Source organism: Chlamydotis macqueenii, chromosome 3 (genome assembly GCF_036417535.1).
Source record: "Chlamydotis macqueenii isolate bChlMac1 chromosome 3, bChlMac1.mat, whole genome shotgun sequence".
NCBI lineage: Eukaryota > Metazoa > Chordata > Aves > Otidiformes > Otididae > Chlamydotis > Chlamydotis macqueenii.
The window spans coordinates 59,671,281-59,692,432 of record NC_141558.1 but is presented as its reverse complement, the minus strand read 5'-3'; the positions used below and the strand labels follow the sequence as shown (position 1 = coordinate 59,692,432).

At 37.8% G+C, this 21,152-nt stretch overlaps 1 protein-coding gene across 4 annotated transcripts in view; it reads right to left on the bottom strand.

Moving 5' to 3' along the window:
* Nucleotides 1-21,152, bottom strand: part of L3MBTL3 (L3MBTL histone methyl-lysine binding protein 3) — an 85,078-nt gene that overhangs the window by 24,833 nt on the left and 39,093 nt on the right. For all 4 annotated transcript variants that reach the window (XM_086743654.1, XM_086743651.1, XM_086743652.1 and 1 more), the window contains exons 10-15: nucleotides 18,158-18,249; nucleotides 17,461-17,612; nucleotides 8,775-8,851; nucleotides 7,259-7,344; nucleotides 4,828-4,938; nucleotides 3,148-3,262 (exon numbers count right to left, since the gene is read on the bottom strand). In XM_086743654.1, the coding sequence (XP_086599780.1) occupies nucleotides 3,148-3,262; nucleotides 4,828-4,938; nucleotides 7,259-7,344; nucleotides 8,775-8,851; nucleotides 17,461-17,612; nucleotides 18,158-18,249 (633 nt within the window). The remainder of the gene's footprint in view (nucleotides 1-3,147; nucleotides 3,263-4,827; nucleotides 4,939-7,258; nucleotides 7,345-8,774; nucleotides 8,852-17,460; nucleotides 17,613-18,157; nucleotides 18,250-21,152) is intronic.

The following is a 21,152-nucleotide window of genomic DNA, read 5'->3' as shown; positions in this document are numbered from 1 at the left end:
GAAAAAAGTAAACAAAACTTAATTTTAAAGTACTTTCAAAATGTATTCTGAAAAGGCATGATGGAGATTCAAACAACCTAATCCACTGGAGAAATAATTTTAATCTGTGTGAGTAAATCTCTACGAGAGAGCTACCTCTATATAAAGAATGCAAATCTCGGAGGAACTATGTAACTTCAAATTTCTCTCCTATTAACTACCTGTAGTTGGAACCTGGTTGCTTTGCAAAAGCACAAATTAAGTTACGCTGCTGTTCCTGAAGACAGGGATCTGTTCATAATGGGTACTGACCTCCTCCATTTTTAGCTGAAGTTTTCCAATGAACAAAATGTGAAAACAAAGGCTGAAAATACTACTAAAAAGAATAAGCCATCAGGAGATTTTTGACATTTTTACTTATCTGAATATATGTGTCTATCTTATTTTCATCAACCTGTAACAATGACGCCTGCAGAGACATTACGGCATGTAGCTGTCAAAACTAGCTTTGACAGGCAAGCAACCACAGTACATAACCCTTGGTTTCACAGCAAGTGAGAGACAGACCTACTGCAGCATATGAAACTGAGAACACCTCCTGCACTTCTGCAAACATGCACTGCCTCTCCAGCGCTGGTTTTACTTGAAAAGTACAGGAACTTCTATCTTCCTCTACAGATAATGACACTGACATAAAAAGGTCTATTTCAATAAATTTGCCTAGATGAAAGACATTCTTGCTCGCAGATGGATAACTGGAGAATTATTCTGTATAATCAGGACAGTCCAAAAGCATTTTTAGCATAGGTGGAACGTTTGTTAAACATTACAACACTACGACTACACTGAAGTCCAAAGACTTCTATAGCCTTTAAAACAGTGTAATGGATGAACAGAGATTATCTTGTCTACCTTTATGCAAAATTGATGCATGTAATGTAACAAGTTAGTGGACTCAGAGGAAAAGCTAACTTAACAGGGACGCTTTTGTAAAATGAAGTCCTGCCTCACGGATGCTCTGGTTTTGCAAAAACTAGCTCCCTACAGATGTTCTCTCTTCACTTAAATTCAAACTCTCTAAAAATCTAATTAAAAAGAGCTGCAACTGGCTGTCAATATTTATGCAAGAAGCTGCTACTTGAGTCACTGTGAAACAATATTAAAATCTATACCAATACATGGTTCTCAAGTCCCTAACTGCTATCAAAAAGGTCATAATCCATCATGATGACTTCATTACATCTTAAAGTGAATACACGACAAATACATAAATACTAGGAGCACAAGACCGTTATGATGACTGCTCTAGACTAATACTGCTGACATCACACAGCATTCACACAAAGCTTCCAGTGTTAAAGACAGGGATCTGGACTGCATCATTAAAGGACTTTTAATGATGAAAAAGACTGAGGAAAAAATATTGTGGCTTGCAAAATATATTCTTCCCTCCTTCTGAAACCCTTTCACAAAACTTGAAATGCACTTTAAGTTACTTGGAAGCAATATTAATTTTTTTATAATATTCTATTTTCTATACCCTATTATGCGGTAACAATACAAAGTCATATTGTTGGAAGAATACATTATTCAGTAATCATCCTATTTTAATGGTATTTGTGCAGTTAATTATTCTTTTTCTATTTAATGGACCAACATTTTCCCTTCTGTCACACTATCCACCTTCATTTTTGCAGCTTAACTAGTATCAAAACGTCACTTCCACCAGTCACATATTAAAAGAAATGAACAGTGGCTCCTATGCCACCACCTAGAGGAGACGACGTGTTGTATGCAACGGGCATCTGTATTTTCTTTCTTCTAATGTCTCCAACAAAACGAACTTACGTGTTTTATATTCGCACCTAAGCTAAAATGTCACAACCTTATTCATCTCTTTTGTCATACAATACAATTTTTATTGATGTGGCCACAGACTACTTTTTCCCACTGGACTGTTACCTCATTCAGTACACAGGACACACATCTCGGATTAAGAAGAAGATATGCAGCACCCTATCTTCTCCTTATTATTCACTTTGTGCTTTGGCACTTACGGCACTGTATTCAGACTCTGCTTTGAAGGCAGAATGATTAACTTCCTAAAAGGCAGTCATCACTGTACCACCGGAGTGTTCAAAAACTAATGAATATACTCTGATCATGCTCTTGATAGAAAACATTTCTTCTTGACATTCTAGAGACATTGAATTGAGGTACAGAGATTTTCAGGTAACACATTCACAAAATCTGTGTGTGCTTTATCCTAGTTATTTTACATTTAGTTTTTTCAGAGTACTTGGCATTGCTCAGCATTACTTATTTTCCAAGCACAGCTCTTTCTGATGTCAGTTACAGCTGGGAACATTCAGCACTCGTACAAACCATACCTCAGAGTCACAACATCAAACAGTCCCAGAGAAAAGCACTCAATTAAAAATAATCTGTTCAAAGTTTGGATAAAGCGATCTCACTACCATTATCCAGAAATGCAATAACACAGGCAGGGATATCTTTACCACAAAAGCCTCTCCTCCCTGCAACCTTCAGTGTCATTTATGACAGACCTCTCACTTCTTCAACAAGTAAAACAAAATCCCCAGAGAGGGCAAGCTGGTAAATACAGTAGTATCACAGGTACCACGCTTCTGTTAGATTTATCTTCAGTGTGGGCATCACTAACCCCTCTCTGCTCAGCTGAAGAAGAAAAGGAAGTTAGCTGGTTTTGAGGTTTTGCCACAGCATTTGAAAGGAGTGCCTTCTCAGTGCAATCTGGCCTCCTTTGAGCTAAAAAGCACACTAACCTTCAAGAGGACACGGACAGAAGATTTTAGGAGCAATATCCTATACCTACTGAGTGCCACAGTAGTTTCATCCCTGGCTTCGAGAGAGCCAGGATTTTATGCACAGATCTTTACCATTACTTCAGGTTTGGACTGTGGTTCTTCTGCACACAGAGAAACATTGTATTTCCATTACAGTAAGGGTCAATAAACCTATCTATAAAAAGTGATTAATTACTGACTGTTGATTTTGCACTAAATGTCACGTTTGCATTATTTTGCATATCCTAGTTGCTACTCTTCCTTGGATGGCACTGGCAGGGAAGAAATCAGCATGGTACATGTGCGTTTTAACATTATTACATTAGAATGTGATTTCTCTTACTAAGCGGGGGCTGAAGAGGGTGTCCGGTTTTTGTACACCAGCCTGCAGGATGGATATCAGGGCTATCTACATCAGTCCAATAATCATAAATACTATCCCAGCCGTCAAAATGAATCTGAAATCAGAAAGGAGAACAATACACTTTAGATGAGAAAAATTCTTTATAAAATCAGTTTCCCAAAGTAATCTCTAAAAATGGTATATCCATTAGAGAAGTTACTTTAAGAGAACTATCGATGTTACACAGAAAATACGTGTATATTAGATTCTGGACCCAGACATACTCTCATTGAAGTTGAGAGATGTGTCATTTGGTTGTTTACTATGTCTTGCATAATCAGGTTCAAATCCCAGGAATAAAGCAGGCAAGTTCAGTTATCACATTAATACTTAAATTAAACATGAAATTCTGCCTTTCTTCTCTCTCAAAAAAAAAACCCAAATCCAAACATTTTTTAATCTCCTGTTTGAACAAGATTTAATAATAGCAGAGCAGTAAGCAAAGGCCTTAAAAAATTGCATTTATCCATAAAAAATAAACAAAAACCCCCAACATACAAATAACAATTTTACTAAAATCAGACTATACATGACAAGGAGATGAAACCGAAACAAAAATGAAATGTAAGACTTTCCAGAAAACCACCAGTATGGGCCATACATGCATTGTTTTCAGGTGAAAATTAAGTATCTCCAAATCTTACTTGACTTCTGTATTAGTAAATAGCTCAGATCTCTTGTGCACGCATGTGGATGCACATACACACAGATGTGTACAAACAGAGCTCTTTCAGCATATGCTATAGAGTCAAATTACTACCCTAGAAGCCACAAATTCTGTCAATTTTAATAAATTAAACTGGAGAGGAGTTTTTTTGTTTGTTTTGGTTTTTGCATGTGAAGATATTAGTTCTGATGACTCCCTACCACCAGTTAATTCAGATTCAAAATGAAATGTCAGCTGTATTTCTGCTTGAAATACCATGTATGCCTAACAAATCTGTACAAACTATAAACAAATATCCTTCATATCCATCTAACTGGATATCTGGAATATGCTAACCCTTCTACCAGTTATGGGCTTCAGAGAGTAAACTGGTTTTGTATAATACAAGGAAAATAATTCAAGTATACAAATTCCAGAAAAGTGCAATTTAAAAAACATACATTATCTGAGATTAATCCAATCTAAAGTCCATAATTAATATAAACTTCAGACTCACAAAAGTCACTGACAAAGCACAAGAGATCAGAGTTCTTTTTTTTGTATCTTCCTTATATCTCTCTCCTCTCCCTGGAAGTTTATAGAGACAGATTCAATTAACCTAGGCCAAATATTTTAAGGGCCCTAATACAAATACCACAGCAGCCCTTCAACACTCGGTATTAAACCATCACATTTCTTGATAGAATAGACAACTGGTTTATAGGAACTATTCCCAAAGCAATTTTTGAACATATTCAACTCTGCTCTCTAATTACCTATGTCAGCAAATGTAACTAAGAGGATAACAGAAGAACCCTTTCCAAAGGAATTATACACACATTAATCAGTAAAAAGCTTAGCAGCAGTGTGACTCATTTTTTCCTATGCTTAATTTTACAACTATAGGGTCTTGGTTTTCCAAAGTACTCGTCAGTCACTCAAGCAGGATAGCAGAGTAAAACAGAGAAACTTACTTTTATTCTGTAGTCATCAGTATCTACAATAGTTGCTACTCTGATAAACATTGGATTTCTCTTGTCAACCACTTCAAGTTTCATGTTTGTCTGAAAGCCATGAGAAGGTTTCTAGAAAAGAAGAACAATATTATGTGAAACAGAAGAAAACCTCAAAAATCTCACACAACTGTAAAGTATATAAAATCCATAGCAAACTTTCTGCTTTCATTTGCTCAAATCTGCCCTCTCCCTCCAACAAATCCAAGCATAAAAAGATCATTCAAACCAGTGTCATTAAACTAGAGAAAAAAAGTAAGTACTCTGGGATTCCGGGTTCTCCACTCAAGCCTTCCAAGCAAGTAGGGATCTTTGTTTTAAATCAGTTGGGTTTTTCCTAAATTCTCTAGAATTCGTCAAGTTTTCCCAGAGATTTTGGCTAACGGTTTCAATGCAATATCGAATGAAGTATTACACACCAGCAGTCTGAAATGTCTATGAAATTGTCTACATGTTTGTGGTTTGTAGAATGTGTTTTCGCTTTGTGGATGAAACACTCTTTTTCAGTCTCCTACTGAAAACATAACTAATGCACGGTATAACAGTAAATACTCAGATAAACAGGATCAAACACCTGTTCTGTAATATTATTTTGGAAAAAAAAGGTGTCTTTGTTAGGAGTATCAGATTTTATCTTTGCCATCTACAGCAATGAAATCTAAAGCAAAAATTCTTTCCATTTTAAAGGAACTTATGCACAAGACATGTTATTGTTTTTATTCTAGATTTCTAGGAAAATAATGTACCTGTCCCTCTAAGACTCTCAAGAACATGGGTGTTTTTTCCTCAGCTGCAGCTTACGAACTCTATTTTCTCCCACAATACAATATAAAATACTGTGACTGTCTCAGGAAGACTTCACCCAAACTTCAACACAACCAGCATTTTATTCCCATTAAATCTGCTTTCTTATTGTTTATCACAATTAACATACTATGGTTGCCATTATATCAGTACAGAAAGCAGAGAGGGGAGTTTCTCTGGCTGTGAAACCAAGGGGCAGAGCATGCTTGACCCATATGCAGTCAAGCTCTCCTTCTCCATCCTCACAGCCAGATGCCCTTGTCTATGCTACCTTTTGGGACCCACACCATACCCAGATGCTCTCCGCTAGTGTGATTTCTGGAAGAGCACTGAGCCATGGCAGCTAGTGCTCTTCTAGTTTAATGCTGTCAATGCCTGCACACTTGTGGCACGTCCTTTTCAGTTTCCTGGTGCAGACACAACCAGCCAGACCCTGAGGGCCACTGGTGGGACATTCCCACTGCCAAGCTTTCCGGGGCAATTGTTCCCAAACCTCAGGGGGAGAAATCAAAACATTGATGCTCTGAGAGGAAAAAAAAAAGTCTGCTTTTAGCTTGCTGTAGTCAAGGTCAGAGCCCTCCACTGTTTTGCTAAGGACTATATCTCTCAAATATAACCAAATACCTTCCTAATCCTTGCTCAGAGTATTCTTGCTGAGAATGTAAGATTGAGACACGTTACTAAGCCAGCAGCATTTTGAGGTGATAAACTGCAGGTCAGTAATAAACTCTATCTGCTGACCCCAGGAACTGCTATAAGCACTACATTTCTGCTTTTGTTAATCCAGCTCTTAGCAACGTGTTATTCAGAATTAGTGACCTTAATCTGAAAAGCCGAGGCAAACCAGCTTCAGTGCGCTCTGAGACAAGGGGCTGGGAGCTACCAGCCATCTGATGCTGGCTCCTAACACCAATCCTTTCTGCATTACTGACCTGTCCACTTTCCTCACTGAAATCCTAAGAGCTCAAGAAAGATGGGCATCACTGAAAGCAACTAGAAAGTATGAAGCTAAAAGAAAAGGATGCTGCCCATTAACATTATAGTTAAGCTGGGGAGCTGCCCGTGGATGCCTCCCATCTGCCCTATAATCACAAGCTTGCAGAAGAAAAAGTCTACTGAAGGGCATTAAATACAAACTCTATCTTGGCTACTGCCAGAGATGAAGGACTGGATGGACAACCAGAGTGACCACTTAGAATTATTTTTACATTCTCACTGTACTTATTGCACCATTTAAAATGTACAGCTAGAAATCCATTTGTTCAAAATACGTTATGATGACTGAGTAGCTATCTCATTATTTCTAATAACTAGGCAGTAATTTCCCACAGCAAATTACATTCATTAGTAATATTTTGTAGCATTTAATCCCATTTATAATTATTAAAGTAATAAAGTAATAGTGATTTATAATAATAATTGTCTGATTTCTAACAGTGAACTACAAACTGCATAAAAATAAACCACCTATTATGCAACTAATTAACTGGATACATTTGGAAACATAGGAACACCATATATGTATTCTTCTCTTAAACTAATTAATTATAAGCACTTAAAAGCATGAAAAAAATAAGCATTTTCTCACCACTTTAAAAGCTCTTGCAGGTGCAGGTAGTGAACTGGTTTCTTCCAAATACTTCTCCCAAGAAAAATGCTTAGCATGTGGATAATCTGGCACAGAAGAAATATGAGCAAAATTAAACAAAGCAGTGTAAAAAATAAAACTGATGTCTAATTTACAGAATCCCTAACACTTTCATAATACTGTTCTGATTTATGCTTCAGATTTATAAAATAATTACAAGAAAGGTTATTCTAAATTGTCTCTGACACATTCACCATGTAGGTTATAAACCCCAGTAATCTTCTCAATACAAAACACTTCAGTAGGTAGCAGAAAAAGTCACAATTGCTTTGGATATGAGAATATAAATAATGTGGACTGGAAAAATCTGTCCACTTGATTCAAGAAATTCATTCAAGTATTATAAGTCTAATCCTATATTTTATAAACAGTAATTTACCAGCTAACACAATCTAATCAGTGATAGCTCTGTACCACAGCAGAACACACCTGACTACTTGCTAATCATTTAGTGAATTTGTTTTAACTAAACTTCTGAAAAATAGCCTGGACATTTACTCTAAGAATTATTTCAAGACAGCATCAAAGGAGATGTTGCTTTTCTCAGAAAGTGTCACGTTCACACTTTCTGCAAGAAACACAAAGACAGCTTTGCTCTTAAAGAAAAGGAGTGCCTGCCCTTCACCTTTACTCTGTACTACAAGTTCAACTTGAAGTTTAAACATTACGATTCATAATCCAGAACAGAACAAAACCAGTTCTAATTTATTTTAAAAGTGATTTCACTGAATCATAGGCTGTAATTAACCTCCTGACAAACAGATTGCTTACACCTTTTCAAGACTGCTGGCTATTAGAATTTCTGTCAAAGCTGGTTTTAATCAATTAAAATTTTCCATATTCTCAGACCACATATGCCAGTTTCTGCAACAGGGCATTCAGATCATCCAGCTAGCTATACATAACAGTCCTGAAAAACAGTGCTGGTCTTGAATTTTGTACTAAGGCATACACATCCGTTCTTCTGTATTGTCTCTCTCATTGTGTTTTGCCCCATTCCAAAGAGCCCTTACAATTTTGATTCTTCGATCACGTATGGCAATCTTCTCATCAACCCATGATCTTATATATTTAGTTCACATTAAGATGTTTTTCTACGTAACAATCTCACACATCTGGAATGTATTTTATCAGCATTTTCACAATGTGAGTCTTAGAATAAGTGAACACATTAAGCAAAAAAAAAAAAACTTGTTCAGATTCCAAGAGGTATCTTTCATGGATAGATACCTCTTTACCAAAGCAGCATAGACATGCATACTTAATATCCAACGTCTATTGTACTTCTACTTTCAATATATCACGTCCTATAAAAACCTTCAAACTTCTCAAGTACCAATTCTTAATTACAGGAAGAAAAATTCAGGAGAGGTAATAATAAGCTTATTGTAAGTTTTAATGCTGCTAACTGACTATAATTTCCTTAAATCTTCCAGATGTGTAATAAGATACAAACCTGGTGGGGTGATGAGAGTTCTTTTATGTTCTTTACACCATCCAACAGGATGTATATGTGGGCTAGCTGCCTCACACCTGGAGAAGGGCGAGAAAAAAGGGGATTGATAATGCAGTTCTTCAGACATCCTATTCTGCTTAGAAAAAAAGACACATAAAAAAGATTTAACAAATTCCAAATAACCTATGACACCTTTAACTTACACTTAAACTATAAACATAGCCTGAAGATATGTAAGCATTTAACACAGACTTGTTACCACCTAAACAAGCATAAGGCTTTATTTACAATTTCACTAGAACATAAAAAAATCAAGTCCTTTAAGTCAGTGGTAGATTTCCATTGAGAAACTATAATGCTGGACCTGAAAAATTCACATGTGGAGACTCTTGGTAGAAACATGTTGGCTGTTTGCAAGAACACAGTAACCTCATCAAAGACAGATGGGGTCTGGCAATACTAAGAGTGAAACTTTAAATCAAAAGCTTAAAGACCTTGATGAATGATCCAAGCTGCACCTGGAGGCAGATTAGAAAATCATGTATAACTGCAACGCACTGTCAATAACAAGTAAAAATTCAAAAAGGTATTCTGAGTGGCTTGAATGGAGCTATAAACACATTATTATAACCCAGCAGCACCTAAGTAAACTCCATCTGAGAAAAACTATCATCAAAAAAAAGAATTAAATAGCATTTTAGGCCCCAAACTGTCTGAAATAATGCAGACCTAATCAGTGATCCAAGACTGCAAATCGCTCTAAGAAAGATGATCAAACTCTCTCACTCTCAACTTCCCGTATTTTCTGTCATGTGCATCAAATTTTGCACTAATGCTGTTGCCTGTGGCATGCCACAAGAACCACAAAAAACTAACAGAGGCAGGGTGAGCTGCACTTGACATGTACTGGCATCTCTCTGAAGCAAGGAGAGATCACTCTCACTGTGCTCACTGGCTCACTTACATCGTGCTTAGAAGAAAGCAGCAGTGGGTGCTGGCTATCAAATACTGTTAGCAATATAAAAAAATTACACACACTCTGAAAACATAATTTATATAAAAGCAGACAAGAGAAAAACTGTTTAAACATCCAGTATTATTAAATTATTATATATAGAACCATATAACTTTATTATTATATTGTTATATTATTTTGTAACATAATACACTACGTACAATATCACACAGAGTATATAATATATAATGTATATACTACATACTATAATTACTATATTATTACTCAATACAGGAAAGGCAAAAGTAAGGCAGATCTACAGGAAAAGTAAAAAGCCATCAGACATTGCTATAAAACATGCACCATCCCTGCATCTGCATCAATACTTAATGACTGTTTTTAAGTTGGCTGAACAATTAACAGGGCTTTTTAAAGAAGCAGACAGTACTTACGTAGTCAGGGTGACTAAGAAACATCATGCTGACACAGAAGAATAGCATTTCTCTGCACGGCACTGCACTACGGAATGCCAACATACTGTTTGCCTCTATTTAGCTGGAAACTCATATGTAACCATGTAATTTCGGTGTAGATCTGTCCTTAAGGACCTCGCTTCTCTTAGGAGCCTGTTCCATCTAATTTCTTCTTTAGTTAGATAAATCCACTCTTACAGTGCCCTAGCTCTCTCTTCCACTATTTCCTAATCCTAAAAGTAGCTGACATCAAATATTCCCAGCTACGTGCCCCCTCCCTTCTGGAGAATCCCATCAGTGTTTCCATCTCTCCAGTAGCTGCGAGCCCAGTGCCTAGCTCACTTCAAGGACACACCACGGCCAACAAACTGCAGCCTGAGTAAGCTGAAGTAGCTAAGGCCTTCATTCCCCGTTTCCCAGGGACGGATGAAGAAACCAAGCTTAGGTAACCAAGTGGTAGTCTAGATAGAAACACCCTCTCTCCCTCCTGCTGAAGGAATGCTGCTTTCCAAACACTCCTCAAATATTTAATGAGAAAAGAAGACAAGCAGAGAGCATCCATGCATGAAAACATGTACACATCATATACAATAATCACTGCATAAAATACTGAAATACTCACTGTGATCCAGTTTTGATTTAATCCTTCTATGAAGTCAATGTCTCAACCATTAGGCTGTAGAGTAACACGTTCCCTCTCTTTCCCCTCAGCCCAAGAGTTACTAATGCAAAATACCTCAACAGTGGGTCTGCTCTCCCTAATTGCTGTAAAGTAATAATTATCTGTATCTACTCAGAAAGTATTAGCATGCTGGAAGTTCACATTAATTAAGTTCCCTTAATAAGCAGCACTAATTTATATTTTTTAAAAAATATGTTGATACCTAAGAGAGTGCAATGAACTATGCACAACAGAAAAGGAAGTTGAAGGTAAATTAGCAGGCACCCTAACGTCTTAACGCTCAGATGAAAACGCTAGGTCTGCAGATCTTGAACACAAACATGTTTTAAGGATTGCAAAACGAAACACAGCACAGCAAAGACTGCAGACTGAACCCTTGGCTACTATCACATCGCAGTTTTGAACACGTGCTGAAAGAAGCACATCGTATTTAGAATACATAGAATAACACTATTTTTAAAAAATCTGAGAAGCAATTTTACATGACACGTAAAATCCAGCACGGATGCACTTCAACAACAGAAATGCAAGTTGGGTGTGTCAGAAGCATTGTCTCACAACAAGAACTCCTCTAGCCTTCTAACTAAAAAGAGTCAAACACTCATGAGGAAAAATATTGGTCAACCTACTACAATTATTTTGTGGCTTTATTTATGAAACAGTTCTGCTAGTACTTCTTTGTATAGATACCAAACAGATCAATTTCTAGCAGGTAAAACCTACCTTTGTTAGATTTGTAATGGCTCTGACAACAGCCAAGGATTCAACTCACTTCAAGAACACCGACCTTTTGTCCTACAACAATATATAAAGCTATACTCTATGTCTTTAGTATTTATAGTACTACACCAGATACTCTCTAAATCACTGAAGTTGCCATTAATAAAAAGAAGCAAAATTATTTTTGTGGTAATTTTGCACTGTTAAAACTCAGCATCTAACTCCTAGAAACACTTTACCCCAAATAAATGAGAGAAAAGGCCAATGCTTCATGCTCCCTCTGTTCTCTTCCTTTCTCTGTACAGTAATGGTGAAGAGAAGCTAAAGAGCAAGGGCGGCAGCACTTCTCTTTTCTATCCCTCTCAAGCTGGAGTTTTACACAGAAGAATTTTACACGGATGAGGTATCCTTCTGTACTGCAAGAACACATCCTTTTCCTGAAATGTTCTGGACTAAAGTCCACAACTCATTTTCAAAAATCTCAGAGCTAAACTTGGGAACAAGACCCATACTCATGAGTCACTATGGCATTATCAGTATTATACTCAAAATAATGAGGTAGACATGTAAGAACACTTATCAGGACAAACCTTCTAAATGCATTTGTTCTGTTTTGCTTTTACAAGCATAGTCTGAACATATATTTTTATAAAATTCTGAAAAGTAAATGCTACTGCACACACTTCTTGCCTTGGAGATTCAAGAAGCAGCAAGTGACCAAGGTATGTTGCAATTAAAGATGTGCTCCTGGAAGATGCTCTGACTTTACAGCAATGGAAGCGAACATGGAATACATAGCAATGAGTGCTACACACCACAGCACTGCAAAACGGCACTGTAAAACATCAAAAACATTTTGATTTGCTTTAAAAGAAAATCTCAGTCATTACAGATTAGCCTGTAAGAAACTTCTGTAACCATGGTGGCCTCAGAAAAAAAAAACATCCCTGATCCAGCAAAACCAGGTTATACAGCCCATCTTTTCCTACTGATTCCACACAGGTCCCAACAGTCCATTTAACAATAAAAAGCAGAGATCAGTAAAAGTTACACACAGTTTAAAGTAATATTATCATGCTTTAATGTGTGTTATTTCATAGACATAATATCTACTTTAGAAGAGCAACATTAGTCTATCAGACTAAGCTCAAGACTTGTCAGCTGGAATGCTAAAGGCTACTCTGATTTTTCACAAACAATTTGCTGCATCCCACAGCTTTTTATCTCCTTTGTTCCAAAAGAGAGGGCAGATCAGCCAGCTCACACACTTCATAAAACACAATGATCCATGAATTGTGGGGATGTTTGCTAGGCCAAAAAAGATTACCACCACTAGCAGGAGCTGAATAACTTTGCACCTCCAAACCCACCTATCCCTGGACTGCAGCAGAGCACCATCTCTCCTACGAAGGAGCCGAGTGGTGACACATGCACACGCTCAACTAATAAAGCAAGATTAGAATGTCCACACAATTCAGGTCATTTGCGATCTATTCTTTCCATCATGTCAGAACATGCAGACAGAAAAAGACACCTGTTTTCCATATTGGACACTGAAGCTAATCCAGGAAGCTGAAGCACAGCCAAAGGTGGCAGAGTGCACCAGGAGAACCCGTAGGAGAACCAGGCAAAGGGCAGACCAAACAGCAGCTCCGCTGAGTTACAAACAGCTTAACTACATCTTAGAAAAGATGTCAAAGCAGGGAAGAGCTACATGATGTAAAAGGCCAAGAAGAAGTTCTGCAGTAAGGAAAGCCAAGGGCAGCTGGCAACACGTGCCTGTGGACTGTGTGCCACTCTGTATGAAAGGAACACGTGCGCAGCTCAACAATCCTTAACTCATGGCAGCAGAGTGTGTCCCAGCAGGAGACTCAAATATGGAAGAAGACTTAGAATTCTTCAGTTGGTCACTTTCAGCTGTCCTGTTAATTTTCCCAAAAAATCTATTTCATATATACAGCTCATTAAATTCCAATCAAGAGAAATGGATGACAATGCTCACTGCTAAAAAAAATGAATTTTCAGTTCTTTTAGAAAAGTATTTTCTCATTAGGTGTCCTCCTGAAGATCTGGACAGAGTTTTTATTTAGTCATTAGCGTTTCCTTTAAAATAAACTATATGTGTTACACTGATTTTCTGTTTTGAAATAATTTCTGATTTTCCCTTTTGAGAAAACAAGCTTTTTTGTATTTTGATTTTCACTTTATTAAATGTAGATACAATCTATAATGAAAATGTTATCTACTAAAAAAATCCATTCATATACACGTGTTATACCCATAAATAATAATGTGCTTTCAAGAATGCTACATATATAGCTTCTTGATTCTGAGGTGTCAGTCATATAACCATGCATAATAAAAGAAGAGAAAAAAAAAAACAAAACCAGAAAGAAAAACAGAGAAACCGTCCTGTAGCCCCATCTAGTGCATAAGCGAGAATACTTCATCAGTGACAAGTGTAAAGCTGGTACTATTTTAGGTCAGGATTTCCCAAAACATGACTCATGACGTTATAGTATGTGTCCAGAGGTGGTACAGCAAGTAGCATTACCACATTTTCTTTTTATAGTCTGATAAGACAGATTCGCATGAAATTTTAGAGCTTTAAGGTCAGGTACTGAGCCATTATCCATTTAAACTGTTCTTTAAGACTGTTTTATCTTCTTTCTGGCATAATATAACCCCTTAAAAAAGACTGTTTCTTTCAACAAAACCACAACAGGGAGAGTGGAGCAAAGTTAATTATCTCAAAAACTAAACAAGCAGAGCACAACTTTTAAGGACTTGGCTCTTAGAAAAGTAACAGATGCTGGTGGAGAGCAGAACTGGCATCTTACTTAGACTTATACAAAAATCCAGTCTGTTCCAAAACTCATACAGATCAGAAAATTGTTCATAAAATCAAAAGTTGATTTGTCTTCATGAGGTGCTTTAGAATAATTTTTTCTATGCAAGGGTGTAGCATGGAACACTGTACTTTCTGACTGCTAAGTTGATCCCAAAAGCCAAGTGTAGCAGCTTCTCTGCAGGGGAAGTTCAGACCAAGCTGTGGATGAGGGCAAGCAGAACCTCCTGACCCAGCGAGTGTAGGCTGCAGCACGTCCAGCACTGCCACTGCTCCAGCTCTCCTGTGGGCAAGCAGCAACAAGCTAGCACAGCTTCATCTCCTGCACAAAGTCTGGCTGTCTTTTGGTTTGGTCACAAAAAAATTAGGAAGCTGAGGCGACATAAATCTGTGTATAAGCACAACAGATGCAAAAGAATGGAGAACTGAAAGCCAGCGTGGACCTGTAGTTAATTCATAGTTCAGACGTACCCAAAGATTCCCAAACGCTATTTCCACATTCAGTCGACCTTAAGAAAATTTGGAAATTTCACTCAGAGGGAATGTCTTTGGCTCTCAAAGAAGTAGTATTTGTTTCATCAAAAAAGACTGGACAGATGTAAAGGACCTGATGGCTTTTTGACTGATAGGTCAAAATTCTCCTTCCTGAAGGAAAGTCTTAAATTTGTCACTTTTCTTCACTTTTCTTCCCTCTAAAAACCACTGCCAAAGGACAATTGAATGGGATTTATAATTCACTGAAAGTATCACCACTATGCATTAAAGAGCAGTAGTAATGACTAATTCTAGCTAGAGTAGTTATCTTCAATAATTAATGTATTTTCTAATGCTCAGGGAAAAGTCAGGAGGAATATCTTCAGGCTGAAAGCCTGAATCCTAAGAAAGCTTACGTGACGGCAACAGATTTCTGTTGCCGCAAGTCCAGTAAAATCAGTCAACTGTCTATTAGGTATCAAAGAAGAGGAAAGAATTTTAATCTCAATGAAAAAGTCCAATCTACTCAAACTAGCCATATCACAAAAGGTACACAGAAAAAAAAAAAAGTACTTCTTTGAAAATAACCAACTACATACACTAAGTACATCATTTCTCCTTCATTATTCTGAGATTGAAACTTGCATGCAGGTGCAGGGAAACTGTGAGGCTCTCCTCTGGCTAATCTTCACAGAACTTTTCATTTCTAGTTATGGACACCAGCTGGTACATGTGAACCTTAAGCACCTAAGTTATTTTAAGGCCCCTATAAACCTGGTATCTAAAATTAAAAATGTAAGTAGAATGCATTCAGGTTGCATTTTCAGGCTCTCTTTTGGCCGGACATTCCACTGCCACTTTCATTTGCTGTTTTTTTCTCCCATTTTCTTTCCTTCCTCTCTGTTCACTCTTGTTCTCAATCACAGCAATGCAGAGAAGTAGGCCACACCACTCACAATTTAATTTCCATACACAGGTTTTCTGGTAGCATCTTCTTGCTCCTTCCAGAATGGCATAACGAGTTCACTGAAAGAACAAATCTTCAGCTTGGCTTCAGTACAAATACAGGTTTCTCAAACAGCTATACATTTTCCACTTCGATTTTCCCTCATCCTTTAAGAAGGTACTATTTCATGTATTCTACATATGAAATTCAGAAAATACACTTCAGAATACTATAACTGCGAAAATGTAAAGCCTGGTTATGTACTTAAAAACTGCTTTTCCCTCTTCTGAGAAAACTGGTGGACAAAATTCCTGTTGGCATGGGAATATTAAGAAGCCTGAAATTCAGTGTATGTCTGCTACACATACTGCAACATTTTAGAGAGATGTCTATGCTACCTCCGAACAAACTACAGGTTGTATTGCATTGTATTTGCCCTAAAATCTTTGCCTAACTGCTGTTTTAATTATTCATTAATGGAATAACTGTTATGAGTGAGCATTCAAATATCAGGAAATTCAGAACACCTTTTCCCAGTCCCCAGTTTTCTGATCCTTTGTAGAGGAAATGTATGTTCTGTGTTACTTCTTATGGAAATGATAACTAATCTTTCTGGTCTTCGAACCTGATATTCAGTTCTCCACTGAAATGCCTGTTCATCGCTGCTTCAATAATCTAGTTCTCCTACATCTTATTTGTCATGTGGCTCATGTAATTAAGAGATGGACTCACAAAGTTTTGAAGGTATATAATAGTTTCACATCATTCTTACAGACACAGTGCCTAAGCAGTCAGCAAATACAGATGAAGAAAACTTTCCCAGTTTATTTTCACAGGCTCAGCTACACAATTAAGTTGCCACTGTGGAACCCAAGACGTAGGCTTACAGCACTCTTCAAATAATCTAAGATATGTAACTTTGCTCTAAATAATCTGTCAAAAGAAGATCCAAGTGCAAATACAAACCCGCACTGTGACAGTCAAAGCCTGAATTTCCTTCAGGATCTTTATGCCTGTAGTACGTCTTGCTCCACCCACTGACTTTTCATATAGATACACAAAGCATCTCCACCATACAATACGCAGAAAGGTAATTTCTACACAAAACACTAAAACCAGGTTTTGCCACTCTTCTGATGCCTTACAGAAGATGGCTAAGGTTTGGCTACGGATAGTGGCTGAAGAACCTTATGAGAAAATGCAGCCTTTTTTTCAATTTAAACTATATGTAAACCTAATTCCAAGTATGATCAGCCACATTATCATGGTACATATTCTTCGCTAAAGATATCAACCTCAGCCACAGCATGCAATCGAAATGATAAATTAATCCACAACTCAGACATAGCAGCACATGGGAACACTCAGTTAGTACAATCTCTGTAAATTTTTTTACGTGCAACCTGACATGGGAAATTTGATTCCTCCAGTCTGTCACTGAGACACACTTTGGTGGCCATGATTACAAATCTCACAAAAGTTGGTATGGTAACTGTATCGACAGTCTGGAAAGTATCACAGAAAATTCTGCTTAAAGCTAACACATTTCTGATAGGTCTCACTAGGATACAAAACAACAACGTCATACCAGTAGTCGTAACTCTCATCCCAGTTGTCAAAATGAACCAGAAAACGATTGTCCACCATGTCTGTTACCGTAGCAACACAAATGAAAGTCGGGTTTTTCTTGTCTACAGCTTCCAGCTTCATCCCCACTCGAAATCCCGATGGAATCACTGTCTACACAGAGAAAGACATTTAATTGAAGATAAACACTATAGATCTAGAAATCTCCCCAGAGTCCACAATCAATATATTCATGTCATTTCTAAGTTTCCCAATTAGCTGCCCCAACAGAGTGGCAGCAGCCTAATTAGGTGACACGAGAGATGCTCAAACACACAGGCTTATGGTTTACGAAATAAAAAAGCCCTAAACATGCTGCTAAAATTAATGTGTCTTGGTTTTAACTCTTAGATACTCTCTCTGAAAGACTGTTCCGTAACATTATGGTGTGAGACACAGTACTAATAAGTCTTAAATTTCATTTAACATGCCATTTCTGAATGTGCCAGATCAGATGTTTCAACAGACTAGTAAAAAATTAATGAATCACAATTGCAGAGGTGAACTGAAGTGGAGACTGTTACTGAATTTGTTGTAAACATTTTTATCTTTAATTTCAGGTCTCAAGTCTGCCATCACGGAAACGTGTTCTGAGTTTCTACCACACACATGAGCATACTGTCAACTTTCCACATCGTTAGTAACAAGTGAATACTTACTGTATTCTGGTTTTCAAACAGTGATTTAGGAGCAGCCTGAGCCTTGCACGCCTTTAGATATGAGGGCCAGCTGAATTCTTCTTCCTTATATCCTAAATGAGAGTCATAAAAAAAGAAATTATATGCATGAAACACAAGGTACATGGAGGTGATTTGATCATAATTGCTTAAATTTTTTTTTCCATCCAGTCCTGAATTATTTCTTAGAATTTCAAAACTGAAAAGGTTATGCACTGTTTTCTATTCATTTTTATTTTATATAAACTACACTGGGAAAGTTTACTTTAAAACTACTTATTAATTCTACCCCAATATGAACTTTGCGAGCCTCTGACGGAGCATTGGTTTGGAATAGTAGAAATTATAGCAGGACATACTTCAGAGGAGCTTATAGAGATCAAAAGAAAGTTGATGAAGCTTTTCTATTTTTATTTGGGCATCTGGTATTACAAAGAGGAATCATGTTCTTTATTTAGGGCTGGCTGAGCTTCTTCACCAAAATGACAAGCTTTCTTTACACTAACGGAGCAAAATAGTCTGCTTTCTTGAGCTGCACATTATTCGTTTCTTATAGTTGGCTAGGACTGACATTTGAACTGTTCCTAATCTTCATCTGGGAGGAAGAATAGTCATATAAATAAAGCACCAGGCAAGAACTCGGGAGATTTCAGCTCAGTTTCAATTTCACCTTCAAAACAAGGTGGGAAGCATTTCTTACAAAATCACTGCTCTATCCCTGATCTCCACCCTCAGAATCCTGGCTGTCAGGGGACCTGAAGGTTCTCAAGGGGCAGAATGTCTAGGGGGAGCCTAGAAACTAAAATCCGTAATTCTACCAGGTATCAAAAATCGGTCTCAGTAAGGTATCACTTTTGTACTACAATCTCCCTCCCTTCAAACAAACCTTTCTACGTGTCACAGGCTACAAGTCACCCCTCTGTCTCTCCCCAAGAAAACCACACCTTACCACCTCCCTGCCTTGCAGGTACCAAGGACCTTCCCTTTGGTGGTCTGACTGACTCACACACAACCAACAAGCTTCGGGCAAGTCCTCTCCAGCTGCTTTTCAGTCTCTTGCTTCTGGTGAGGAGTCTGGAGCACAAGTCTTATGAGGAGCGGCTGAGAGAGTTGGGATTGTTTAGTCTGAAGAAGAGGAGGCTCAGGGGAGACCTCATTGCACTCTATAGCTTCCTGAAGGCAGGTTGTGATGAACAGGGGTTTGGCCTCTTCTTCCAGGCAACAAGCAGGACCCGAGGAAATGGCCACAAGTTGTACCAGAGGAGGTTTAGATTGGACTTGAGGAAAAACTTTTTCTCTCAAAGAGTGGTAAGGCACTGGAACGGCCTGCCCAGGGAGGTGGTGGAGTCTCGGTCCCTGGCAGTGTTCAAGAGGCGGCTTGATGAGAAGCTACAGGATATGGTTTAGTAGCTGTGGCAGCAATGGTAGTGGGAAGACGGTTGGACTAGATGATCTTATAGGTCCCATCCAACCATGTGATTCTATGATTCTATGATTCTACTCCAGAAAAATCAAAGGGCCTACAGGCCCCAAAGCTCTTCCGACTACACCAGTCAGTCTAATAAATAAAATTCCCTCCTCCTACAAACTCTACCCTACTACACCCTCAGGCTGTCACTAATACTGTATGACCACTACTAGCTTTAAACGAACTTCGTTATATCAAAACAGTTGCTTACACCAGGACCCCTTATGCACTTAGAGTGTAAACTGTCCCCTGCATGGACTTTTGACATTTTTTCATTCTATGCATAGAGCATATGGAAAAAAATTCTAAATTTCTATTGATAGTTTGCCTCTTCTAGTTTCTTAAAGAAAAAAAAATTGTATTATATTGAACTGCATAAAATCATTCACAAGAAACTACTTGTACTTCCAACCTATTAAAAAATGCTAAGAATTGTAAGCAAATAGCCTTTTTCCTTTATTTGCCTGTTAAATAACAATTATAGGAACACTTATTTTATTTTGTACATTACAATCCAGTAAAACAAGACCAAAACCACCACCAATTTCAGTGATTCCCGTAACTACTGAAATGTGTCACCTCTTGACTATCTGAAGTGTTACTCAAATACACCACAGATAACAGCTCTGTTTAACCTTCTGAGAATCTCTTATTTCCCAAGGAAGCACAAGTAAGAATTCTTTAACTTCACCTTCTCCACACCTGCCTTTCTCAGTTTTCATTTTAAATATCAGCTAACATAAATTAACCTCCAAGTCTAAACAATTATACTTTTCTTTATACTTGCCTCACTTTGATACACCATCGCTGTAGACCAGCTGAAATTAATTTTTAAAGGAATGTGGTATTGAGGCTTTAATTTTCCCTTTGTAATTCTACAGGATATTCAAACCTAACTCAAAGCTCACAGCAGACAACACAAAATTCCCACCTACTGCACGTGGAATCGGGTGTTAGGCCAAAGTCTATGGGAAAAAAAATATTTCAGTACATTGTGAAAAAGCTTCTGGACAGCATGGGTCTTCCTGTCACCAAATGAGAAAGAGAGATCTCCAGTTCCTACCTCATCTCTCAAAAAAGGACCAAAGGTGAATTCGATTTAGTCACTGTAAGTATAGAAAACAGTGTCCTGATTTCAGCTGGGATGGAGCTAATTTTCCTCTCAGTAGCTGCTGTGTTTTGGATTTGGTGTGTGATGAATGTTGATTAACATACTGATGTTATGAGTTGTTGCTGAAGAGACCAATGACCCTGTCCAGCTTCCCAGGTCTCACTAATGTACAGATGCGGGAAGCTGGGATGGATACAGAGAGAACATTTTACCCAAACTGGCCAAAGAGAGTATTCCATGCCACAAAGGTCATGTTCAGTATCTAAGAGGTGGTAGGCCAGTGAGCTGGCTCGCTTTTCCTCTCACTCTTCGAAACCATTCTGGGATCATTTTCAGCTTATTTTTTGTTCCACGATTGCTGCTCTGGACAGGCTGTATCAGTTATCAGGTCATTGCAT